General features: G+C 43.3%; 1 protein-coding gene across 11 annotated transcripts in view; it reads left to right on the forward strand.

The window, feature by feature from the left end:
• The window catches only part of MAGI2 (membrane associated guanylate kinase, WW and PDZ domain containing 2), a 1,329,894-nt gene that overhangs the window by 1,276,433 nt on the left and 40,954 nt on the right, over positions 1-12,507 (forward strand). For 3 of the 11 annotated variants that reach the window (XM_072791398.1, XM_072791395.1, XM_072791401.1), the window contains one exon: positions 7,917-10,645. The exons of the other annotated variants lie outside the window; for them this stretch is intronic. Coding sequence is in view for 2 of the 3 variants with exons in the window: in XM_072791401.1 (XP_072647502.1) it covers positions 7,917-7,945 (29 nt within the window). In the remaining variant the exon portion in view is untranslated. Of the gene's footprint in view, positions 1-7,916; positions 10,646-12,507 lie in introns of those variants that run through there. 11 annotated transcript variants of the gene reach the window in all.

A 12,507-nucleotide genomic window follows, 5' to 3' on the forward strand; every position in this document is an offset into this window, starting at 1 on the left:
CTTGGCACTCTAGCAAGAGTTGTCTTGTCCTATGTGACCATCCTGAGTGAGCTGAGAATACTCCTTTATGTTCAACCTTCACTTTGAATAGCCATCCTCAAGGTTTTAGCAAGAATGACTGGATGCCTCTTATGTGGAAAAAAGAGACTAAATGAATCAGAATACTGTCTATTAATAACATTGATCTAAAACCATCAGGCAATTTAAATACGAGATCCAGAAGGTTTAGACCAGTTTCTAGCCAAGGGTAAAAATTACTCAAGGACAAAACTGAGTATGAAAATGTGTTATACAAACACACTGTAGCACCTAACTACATACGTAATAGCCAGCAAAGAGAAAGTTGAGGAAACTTCTTAAGATGGGAAAAATGGAAAAATCTAGACAACTTATACCTGGCAATATAAGGAACTTTCTCTATTGTGAAAGATTTATTGACCTCTTATGTACCTATCATACAGCCTTCATTATCAGTCTCAATGTAAAAATGGCATTTGAAAAGAGGAATAGTAGCATATTTCATAGGCCAGAAGACCATAAGATCTTAGAGTGAGCATCTCATTGCCAAGAGCACAAATGTGTGGGAAATTACAGATATAAATTCGGAAGTACATCGATGGTCAATGAGACCTGAAATGCATTGAGTTCTCATTTTCTTCTTCTGAACGAAATAAGAAAACAGTGAGACATCCCTGCAATGTTTTAAAAGAAGCATCGCGTTGGTGGTTTTGCTCCACCAGGTATATTGTTAGAGGATGTCATCTGACAGAGTCTGGCAAAGTGTATCCTTGGAATGGTTGGGCTTTGTTTATCAAGTTCAAATAGATCCCCACCACCACCACCACCCACATCCACAATGGGGATGGAGAGGAGGTGTTAAAGGCTGGGAGGTGGTTTACTGCAAGCCTCTAAAACATCATGGAACTGTAATTCTGTCTCCAACCATTTGTTATGGGCCAAGGCAGATTACAGGAGCAAGTACAGAGCCCCCAGCCGTGATTTATGGTGGAAGAACAGCTCAAGAGAATATTTCCATTAAGCGGGAATGGCTGAGCAACCAAACTGACGTTGGCTAAGGTGCAAGCACTGGGTGAAATTTCTAGAAGGAAAAAACTTCAGCCAGGGGCCTTAGCCCTACATGCCCCAAGCCAAAAATGAACTTAAGCGCCTCTCATTCTTCATCTTCACACTTGTTTGCTGTTTGCAATGACCATTTCCAGGGAGAAGCACTTCACTGATCAGACTGGTGATGTGGTTAATTATGAGGCTGCATCTCCTCTTTCATTTCATGGTGTCTCCTTCTTATCCTGTCTTGTCCTTTTGAAAAGGCAATACATCATGAGTTTGATGGGGAGAGGATAGAATAAATTAAAGTTTAATTTTGGAGTCATTTTGTAAAATGTCCCAGCCTTCCTTATCATCACTGGAAATTCTTCAGAATGCCTTAAAACTAAGAACAGAAATCAACAGAACTATTTATGTTTGAGACCCATCCTGGGGTGAATGGAGGCCCTGGGACAAGCCACTCCTCCGATCCCAAAATAGCATGGAATGAAAATCCAGTTTATATAAATATGAAGGTAGAAAAAAAATAAAAAATAAAAAAAATAAAAAAAATATGAAGGTAGAGAGGAGAAATGTTATGGAAAGAAAAGAAAAAAGAAAAAAAAAAACCACAGAGGTAAATCCAAGTTTTTAGTAGTTTTTTTTTTTCTGAAAAAATGAGAATTACTACTCAGATAATACTCTTTTCCAAAGTGTCTCTAATTAAAATGCTATTTTAGTAATTCAGAAAAAAAATATTTTTAATGAAACTGTAGACCAAGGGGAAAGAAAATGAGAGAGTGACTATAGCTGACACGTTTCAGCTTTATAACCTTCTACAGATATATGCATATATCAAAATACAAATTATATATAAAAGGACTTTTAGGCAACTTCTAGAGATCACTATTTTCTCTACCCAGGCTTCTTCCTGAAATGCAGTCTTTCAAAGTATAAATAGCAAAGCTGTCCTCCAATTTAATATGCCCTGTGTATAGGATTCACACCAGAAAGGACATCAGAATATCTACTTGGTTACCCATTCCAGTTAGTATCAACTGGGCAAGGGTTTTTTGTTGTTAGGGGGGTGAGGTTTGTTTTGTTTGTTTGTTTGAGTTGATTCATTTTTTTGAGTCAACAAATTTTTGATGCAAGCCATTACCTTAGCACTTCAAGGAACAGAAAGATGAATAAACAGTTATCCAGTAGGCAAGGCCCATACCAATATCCCCATAAGTAAATATCAGCCAACATGTGCTCAGAAAAGATGCACAAAGTGCATCTCTTACAAGCTTATCAAAGAAGACTTCAAAAATGTGCTGACATTTGAACAGAGTCTTGAACAACGGGCAGGCTTTGGGAAGGCAAAGAAGCTGTGGGGCAATCCTGTCATAGCAAAATTAATGAAAGTGAGGACCTGAGGGTTAGGGCAGGGAAGGCATTTTCACTGGAGTGAAACATGGGATGTACCATGTGCGAGGGAGGTCAAGCCTGCAGTTTAGGCCCAGGCTGTGCCACAGGGGCAACACAATGGAGACAACAGGGCTGGGGGAGGGCACAAGAAAGGCTGGAGGTGGAGGCAGTGATGACAGCATGGCAACCACCGACCGCCATGTTGTAGAGGAGCTGAAACAGGGGCCTCGGCCAGGGCAGGAGTGCAGAGGCCTGGACATGGGGGACTGCCAGCTTCCTTATGAAGGGACCTCGGGGGAGGCTGGCGCCCCAATACCCAATGGCAAAGGGTTGGAGAAGTTGGAGAGTGAAGATGACAGTAGGTTTAGAGAAAGTGACGAGTTCACCATTAGAGAATCCAACAAGGCTTGGCAGCCTTCTAAAAGGCAACATGCTGCCGCACAGCATCAGGCTGGCGCAATTAGAGAGGCTCACCAGGAGCTAATCCCATTCATTTTCTTCCCCTCAGGCAGTTCCACACTAGAGCTTCCCTAGACAGCTGAGCTAGACAGATAGACATCCAAGAAAGAAGATTCCACTGCTCCCTCCCCTATTTTAATGGCCTTCACAGGAGAATTTGTTGTTTCTTGATCATCTAAGTCATCCTACTCCAATCTTTCTTCCTTTCCTACTAGGTGATATGCACAGACACAGAACACCCAGTCTCATTCTGCAGTTCCTTGTAAGAAATGGCCATTCTCCGACTAGTCAGTATAGCCAACTTAATATCCCATCAACAGGGATTTAGCCTGCCCATTATATAAAGACTGGGTAAGCAGTTACCTGGTTATTTAGCTAGTGATGCAAAATGTCCTTCAGCTACTTTATATTGCCAGTTAATACATTTAATATTTAATGTACAAACCAATGTGCAATATATGACTTTTAAATTACTCAGCATATATGTTTTCCTTTGGGAAGAACATTTTATTAGCAATATTTATGATACCATCTCAAGACTTAATATAGCTTAATTCTATTAATAAAAACTAATTTAAAAATCATTATCTTTTTTAATTACAGCTTTTGATTTAGTTCTTTCCTGCTCAGCGAATAAGGGTAACTGTAGCTCTCGGTGCAGTTGGTCCAGAGCTAATTTTGTTCTTGCTAGGGCTATCATGAGTTATTTAGTAGTGTAAGTTGATTAAAAGCAACATTCCCATGACTTGGCCATGGCTCAGCCTTTGAGGAACTGGACAGATATTTAGCCTCAAATGAAGCTATTAGCTAATTCTACATCATGGTCACAATCTTGAGCCCACAGGAGTCATGTTAGAGGCAATTCAAACTGAGCGGTTGACAGCCCCACCTAGGATGACCCAAACCATCTGAGCACTGTCTTCACTGGGCCTGATGCTGGAGCTGCTCCTATCTCTGGCCCTGTTAGGACCCAGAGAACATGGGATGCCTTCCTTTGGTATTAGGTTCTTAGCTCCTCAATTTTTCAACTGTGTGCTCACCATTCAGGTTCTGCCTATGTCAGGTTCTCAACCTTGGCTGAGTTCACAGGAAGGACACCAAGCTGCTGAACAGCCACTAGAGAAAGTATCATAAGGCTTGAGTACGAGAACTTAGTCTAGGATAGCAGCTGTCAGGGAGAGCTGAGGAGGGAGTTGAGAAGACACATCTCCCATCTAGATGTTAAGTTCCATGGGACAAGGCTGCAAAGCACCCAGAATATACCTAGAGGGGTCTGCTGCTTGCCTGAAAGCAAAGTACAAAGGAAAAGACAAAAATGTCCATTCACCAACAAATGAGTACTCCCTTGTGGCTAATGAGAGTGTTGCCATAGTCACCAAACATTTTCAATTACAGGAAAATCCAGCTTGTTTCAGAGTTGAGCCAAAATGTATCCATCACAAAAGAAAAAAAAAAAAACACAGCAGCAAAAACAACAACAACAACAACAACAAAAAACCACTATACTCTGATCTAGCCCTGGGAAGTTTTTGAGCCAAAAAAAATATACAGTAGCCAAGGGTGAACTAGCTCTGTAGCTGCCAAGAGAGCAATTGAGTTTTCCCCTTACACTGGTTCATATATTAAAGTTAGCAGAAAATGGAAAACAGATGCAGAAATAAGCATATGATGCTACTGGAGCTCTTTTCCTTTTATAGAAACTTCAAACCAGTCTGTGCCTTAAGGGAGATTGGTCAGAGAAATGGTAAAACAGGAAGGTCAAATGATGCTGAAAAGTTAAATCATTTCTAATTCATCTACTGTTATTAATTTGAAAGCTAAAGCTCGCTTCCACTTTCATCCATGCTCTTTACCAAGAGAAGTGCGCAGTTGTAGATGACAAGGGCTCTGATGAAAGGAAATCTCCCTCTCAGATGAAGGCAAAGAGGCTTTATCCCACATACATACGTAAGCATAAAGTTGTTGATTGGAATTGAAAAGGCCCCTGAAAATGTCATTAGTCAGGTAATCTTTCTCAAAAGTAAATGTGAAGGAATTTTTCTACATCTTCATATCAGTCAGTATATAACTCTATTAAAGTGCTTAACAAATTGTATTACATTTATTTAGGTGTCCTTCATTAGAATATGAGCTCCACAAGATCAGAAAGAGCACTTTTTAAATTCATTTTCATATTCCCAAAGGCCAGCACATTGCCCTGCCTTCGGGTCACAAACTGGCCACTCAATGTTCGATGGAATGAATGGCTAAGTAAAGAAAGGAACTAAAGAAACTTGGAAGACCTCCCGCCCACCCCACCCTGCCACCAAAGATCATTAAACAGTTGTTGCTGTCCTATCTTCTTCTATCTTCATCACTTAGATGCATTCTCGAACTTCTGAGGGAGGGTTCCCAAACGATACCACTTGCACCCTGAGTTTCCAATCACATTTGACCTTTATTCCCACTTTTAATAAATGAAGACACCAAGGTCCTTTGAATCAAGTTGACTTTGCCATTGATTCTCTGACTCTGTTTCTCAGTAGGAACCTCTATTAGCCAAACAGCTAACCCCCTCAAATGGTATGTTAGTTCCGCAAGGGCACTGCCATTGTCTTGTTGACCGTTGTATCCTGAGCTAAGTGCCTACCATCTAACAGTCTATCCAAAGATATGTGTCGGATGAGAAATGGCCTTAGTCTACTGCCGAACCAACCAGTCTTCTATACTGTTGTAAAAAAAAAATAAGACAGGAATGGAAAAAACTATACTGAAAGTCTCCTTCAAGACTGAATGACTCACTCGTATTCAGCAAAAGGTGAAGCTGGAGTCTGAGGATGTGCTAAGGTCATCGTGGGTGCGTCTTATGCAGCCATTCTGTCCCTGTTTAGGCAATGATAGCAGCTGACCTGTTTTCCTCATGGCTATGTTGGGAGAGGAAGAAAACATCTCTAGTCCCTCCCACACACACACACACAAACACATACACAGACCTACTTAAAGCAACAATATTTCCACTTAGAAAGAATTGATAACAATCTTACAAAGAGAGAGAATGCCCTGGGAACTCTGGATCCTGAAAAGGGAACATTAACAGTGCTGTAAATTTGTGGGTAAAGAAAGCACATGATGTTCATGAATATCTCTCATAAAATCATGAAATAGAGATCTCCTCCTCAAGATGGAAACAAGTTATGACAAAAAATTACCCTTTTTCCCGCATTTACATTTAATCAAGCTACCCTGGGAAGATGAAAGAACAAAGACAATTGAGTTCAACTTAGATAAGATTTATACCCAAGTGGTTGACCTGAGCCATTCATTGTCTTTTTTTTTTTTTTTTTTTTTTTTTTTTTTAGCATTTGCTTTAGGTTAGAGTCTGGCAAAGATAGATCAAACTTAGTAAAATTAATGTTATACCAAAAGTACAACAGTTCTCAGTTTTTAAGTTTTTGAAACTGAAGCTTATACCTCTTAAGGTTTATAGTTATTTCCTCTCAGAAAATTGTGGGTTCCTGTGTCCTAGGGAAAGGCATTACCAAAAATCAAATACAGGACAGATTCACCTTCACTCATTCCCAAAAAAACAGCAATGTGAAAAGTTGACAGTGAAGCCATTGGCTGCACATCCATTAAAATGGTTTTGACTCACTCGACTTGTTCAAGTTTAAAATGCTAAAAAAAAAAAAAAAAAAAAAAAAAGAGGAAGGTGCTGATGGACGATCCTCCAAGACTCTCTGAACCCAGAACCCTAATCCAGTTTTGTCAGTCATTTCAAGTAGATATAAACAGAGATTTGGGGCAATCCTTTCTACTCCCAGGGCTCAGGAGTGCAGTAGTATTTCTAAGTTCCCAGTGCAACTGTCTCTTGATCTTTACACTGGAATGAAACTCCAGCATCCAGACTCTGGGGACAGGTAGTCCCCATCTCATACTTGACCTGCCACACACAGGAAAAAATAGAGTCCATCCAGCTCATCCGGGGATATCCAAAGCCTTTTCTATCAATTTTAGTCACTAAAAGGCAGCCAAAAACCAAACCAAACAAAAACCTCTTACTGTTTTAAAGAGTTCTTGTCAGGTAATAGAGATCAGAAAAGTAACATCCCACTCTATGTTTGTGTAGTGTCTTTACCGAATTCGTTCATATAAGGCAACTTTGTGGAAAAAAGCAAGGAAAGTAGTTTGTATTGAAGTTATGAAAAATGAGGTTCAGAGAAGTTAAGTAGTTTGCCCAAGGTCACATAGCTAGTTAGCGATTGACATTGTACACGCACCTGTCTTCTAACTCCAGAAGATTATGTTCTTCTACTATATTGTACCCTGATTCGAAGGCTTTCCTCGACTTGTTTAAGGGAAATGCTGGTACATTCCTGCATATGGTATATACTTGATGTATTGTTGGATTCCCAGATCTTGGAGCGTGGCAGCTGTGTCGATCAGCTGCATTTGGATTCTCCAGATCTGGATCTGGATGAAGCTGACTCATTGAGAGTAATTCCAGATTTAGTTGAATCTGAGGCCTCTAGAAAGCCTCATCGAGGGGATGGGGTCTTCTTTGGTCAACCAGTGATAACAACAGCATTTACTTCGTTTTCCACTCATTTCGTGCTGTGTGCCAGACACTCTAGTGGGTGGCTGAAGTTCTTGAGTGCTCTCAAACCTCCTAATGACCCTGTGAAGTAGCCACTACAATTACTCTCATTTTATTAATAAGAAAACCAAACTTTAGAGAGTGTTGGGTGGCCTTGATCAGAGAGGATAAACAGAGACTGGAACCAAGGCGATTTGACTCTATAGTCCAGACTTTTAAAACCCACACACAACAGCCCAGAGGAGTTCATGGCCTCCTGATCAGCCTATAACTATCCAGAGACTCAAAATTCAACCCAGCTCTAAGCCATTATAGGGAATGGCTCATCCCTATTGGCTCAGGGCCTATAATCTTTGCCAAAATGGGAAAGAACTGCCATTTTAGCACTATAAAATTATCCTGTCATTCCTCTTTTCTTTTCTTATAGATTTTAAAAGATTTTATTTGAGAGAGTGACGAGAGAGAGAGAAAGCACTAGTCGGGAGAGGGAGAAGTAGACTCCCTGAGCAGGGAGCCAGATGCTGGGCTCGATCCCATAACTCCAGGATCATGACCTGAGCCAAAGGTGGCCACCCAACCGACTGAGCCACCCAGGTGTCCCTCATGTCATTCCTCTTCAGATAATTCATCAAACCACATCAACGTAGCCAAACAACATATTCCTCAGCCACTGGGAACCTGAACAAAAGCCCCAGGACCCTGACTCTTTGGGGTCAAGAGCAAAACTCTTCAAAGACCTTAATAGAGGAAGAAAAGATAAAGAAAGGAAATAAAACTACAGATCTGGAATCAGAAGGAGCCATTTAGGATCCGTATGTCCTTTACTCACAGATGTCTTGGGGATCCACCTTGATGGAATCGTCCTCCAGCCTTTGAAAACGGCTCACAGTACAGGGAGCGGCCCTGCGTGCTCAGGCCTCCGTCCAGACCAGCCCAAGGTGTGCCACCCCCTCCCTCCGGGCCAGACCTCTTCGCTTCACCCAGACACCAGCCTCGCCCCCCGGAGAGGGTTCTGTGAGGGGCTTAGGGCAGGAAGGCTTGTTTCAAGAGGCCCCATTAAATGAACTGCTCAGAGGGACAACCCGTTGGAGTCTCGAGTTTCTGACCTCAGCCCGTCGGTGGGGATTCAAGGCGCTGAGCTTCAAACCTGATAGAGGCTTTAATGAGCAGCTCTGAGGCATGCTGGCTGCAGGTGGCGAAGCTGCCAGCATCCAGGAGTTCCTGTTAACGTTTCTCGCTCAGCCAAATCTGTAGCTCTGTTTTGAAAGTGCCCTTCCTGTGTTTTGCATTTTGTTCTCTAAGTGCTCCTAGCCTGGGAAGCCTCAAGAGGCCTCACGTTCAGTGTCTGAGCCAAAAGATCTTTCCAGCATCGTGCTGCAACCTCAGGCTAGTGACCCTCTGGGAACGGCGTTGAATCTTTCTTTCGCAGGGGTTGTGAAGGTGAAGCCCACAGGCTTCAACGAGAAGCGGCCGTGCTAACCCAGAGGACAGCTGAGTCACGTTGCCATCTGGGCCCACCGCCCACCAGGAGCATTCAGCAAAGCAGTTGATGGAGCCGGTGTCCGGGACAAGGAGCTGTGTCTCCAGCTGCTCACCCCACACACACACACCTGGGGCACAGGGGCAGCAGCTGGCACATCTTGAGGCTCCTCTGGAATTTTCTAGCACTCTTAGGTGCGTGACCTACTGAAAGAGCTCTCAAAGGATTACCGCCTCCCCAAGCAGCCTCTTGGCAGCTAAGTCGTGCAAATCACGACTTCAGTGCAAATCACCGATCACTCCTGAGTTCACCTGAAATGAGCAGAAACCCCGGGAACAGCAGGCCAATGTGAAGAGCCCTCAGCCCCCTCCGGTGGGGCACGACGTGGACGCGGTGCCCCGCCCAGGTCCCTCCCCGCCGGGCCTGCTCCTGGGCTGTGCCCTTCGGCCGCCCCCTGGGGTCACCGCCTGTGGCCCGGCTGCCAGGGTCCCAGGTGGGTCCCAGGTGAGCCCCCGGCCGCTCCGCAGGGGAGTCTCTGCGGCCCCCAGGCCTGAGACCCAGGGCCCCGCGTATCCTTGGAGCGCGGCCGAGGACGGTCCCTGCAGCCCCAGCCTGGGCGCGGTGGCCTGAGCCTGTGCCCCGGGCCAGGTGAGGACAGGTGCGCGGCCGGGGGGGCTGGAGGGGGGAGGCTGCAGAAGGCCGCCCCCGCGTGCAAGGCGGCCCACACGTGCAAGGCGGCCCGCGTGCAAGGCGGCCCACACGAGGTCGCTCGCCCTCCAGCAGCGTCGTTTATGCAAGCGGCGCCCTTGCCCGGCTCCGGAGGGGGCGCCCCGGAAGCAGCCCACCTGCGCAGAGCCCTGAGGAGGGAGCCCCCCCCCCCACCTGCCGGACGGTGCGAGGACGCCCAGGCCCAGCTGCCAAAGCTGCACCCTCGGGGGCAGGGCCGGGGGCGGCTGTGCCGTGGGCCCCCCTCGGGGAAGGAAGGCCGCAGAAGCAGAAGGGTCTTAGTCGCCCACCTACTGGGGGTCCCGGACTTCAAGGCTGAGCTGGAGCAAAGGGAGTCTGTGGCCCGGGAAGAAACCCCCCCATATCTTTCCAGCAATTTCTCCAGTTCATTTGTTTCAAGCGCCTTTGAATTCCTCTAGCATAATCACCCTACCCTTTGTCAACACAAAGCGATTGTTTAAACGACTCCATCAGATCATGCCATGGGCGACTATTTCCATTTATTATGATTTATTGCCTGTTTAGCACCAGTGTGCAAGGCACATTCAACAGACGAGGAAGCTTCGAAAATGATTTTTCTTTCTGCTCTGGAGGCCCACGGAATAAAAACAACCTGCCCAGAGTAAAGGAAAGATTATCCTCACTGATGAGGATCAGTGACTAAGGACATTTTGGAAAGGAGGTTTAATTTTCCAGATGAAAAAGAACAAGACTTTCTCATTGCCATTGATCCTCCCATTGACCTAGAGCACAGAGTGAATTGATTACCGAGAAGGCGAGAATTTGAGAATTCCCGGTTTTTCAGCAGGCCCGGAAGAGATCGGTCATGGATAAAGCAAAGTCACCTAATCCCATTGAAGACAGGAATCTGGTGTTATTAGCCTGAGCCCCTGCATGGGCCCCTCGCTGGCACCTTCAGGCACTGAATAAATGCTGATTTAATTGCCTCATTCAAGTGTGAAAGATCAGACCACTTATTTTTTCCATCGCTACTCATGTGTCCAGTTTAGGGAACTGGGATTTTTTTTTTTTTTTTTTTTGTAACTCTGCTTTTTGGGCAAGAGCCTGTTATCATTTTAATTCTTCAACCTGGGGTTGTTACCAAGAAAAAATAAAAAAGTGAGGAATCAGGTACTGAGCTTCAGTTTTTAAACCACTGACAGTCTCAGGAATGTGTCCCCTTGCAGAAAGAAGCTCCGAGTTGATCTTTGTAATAGCAGCTAGCTAATTTACCAACTTTATGAAACAACAACAAAAATCTTGTAATAAGTGAGTAATAAGTGAATACTAATCATCAATTAGAATCATTTGTAAAAATTAAAAAGCACCATTAACACCTCATTCAAATACTCACTTTCCAGTCAAACAAGGGATGGTTACTGTCCTGTCCTGAATGAAATTCTGAATGGTTCCACGGTGTTAACTCTGACAGTAGCACGGCATGAGTTATACTTGGTTAAAACACCCACTAACTCCACTGACCAACAGTCATTCTTTGAAGATTAAAAATAAAAGTCAACCTATGAAGCATAGAATTTATTCCTCGTGGAACTATCATTCACTTCTGTGCTTAGATCAAAACTATTGTTTCTTTCCCCAACTTTAGTAAACTACCTCCTATAGTTCAAAACTGATCCCACAGGCTAAATTGAGAATCTCTTAGAGCCCAGTTTCTCAAAGTGGAGGCTCAGTAGTTTGCGGATTCTGACTCAATGGGTCTGGAATTGAGGCCTGAGGGTTCTGTATTTCTAGCAAGTTCCTAGGTGATGCCAGTGCTGCTGGTCCATGGGTGACACTGAGTAGCAAGGGTTTAGCAATTCAGACAATTTTTCCCCAATAGATTTTATCTAATGTGTATCCTTGAATTATTTTTATTTAGCAGTACAGTAATATGATAAAATTTAAGCAAATAACAGTTTTATAATAACAAGTGAGGTCACATATAAATAGAGACATAGATGCATATGCTGATACTATTGGGGAGAAAAATAATTTCTTTATCCCTCTAGATTCTTCTGACTGGTCTAATAATCAAATTGACATGAGGCAGATTAACATGAAAAGAATTTGATTATGTACTTACAGGGGCCCCATAAGGATATGAGACCCACTGGCAGTCAAGCAAGTGAGGTAAATATGCTACCAAGAAGTCTCACAGTCCAGAAGTTGAGTTGGTGGATTGTTCCATCTCACCGAACCAGTCTCAGTCCTAACAATAGGTCAGTTTAGTAAAACTCATTTCTGAAGGGGGTGATATAAAATGGGCTCTAAAAGTTAGGCCTACATTACACAAGCAATCAAGTATTTAATAAGAAGCCTCTGTGGAAACCACAGAAAAAAACAATGGTTAGTATTTGAACCAAATTATAAAGCTGTTTCTGAGTTCTGAAGTTAGCCAGTCAAGATTTCTAGAGGTCTAGTTCAATACATTTTCAGGGCACTTGTGCAGCTCAGTTGATTGAGCAGCCGACTCTTGGTTTAGGCTCAGGTCATGATCTCAAGGTCATGATTTTCATGAATCTCCATGAAAATAAAGCATTTTACCAGGAACACTTTTATAAAAGCATCTGAGAAAAAGAATAACTGTCTATAAATGATAAAAGACTTAAAAATGGCTTAAAGGTCTGATTAGAGCTTATAATAATGAAATTGGTGAGGAAATTTGGTTATTTCTATGACATACAACCTTTTAAGATAATAACTAGAATTATGAGTGATGACATTGTACCAGGACATATCAGAATCTTAAGAATTTTATATAATTTCTAGAAGACTTATATGAATAATATCGGCCCATACAATATAATCTAAG

Source organism: Canis lupus, chromosome 21, assembly GCF_048164855.1.
Source record: "Canis lupus baileyi chromosome 21, mCanLup2.hap1, whole genome shotgun sequence".
NCBI classification, from domain to species: domain Eukaryota; kingdom Metazoa; phylum Chordata; class Mammalia; order Carnivora; family Canidae; genus Canis; species Canis lupus.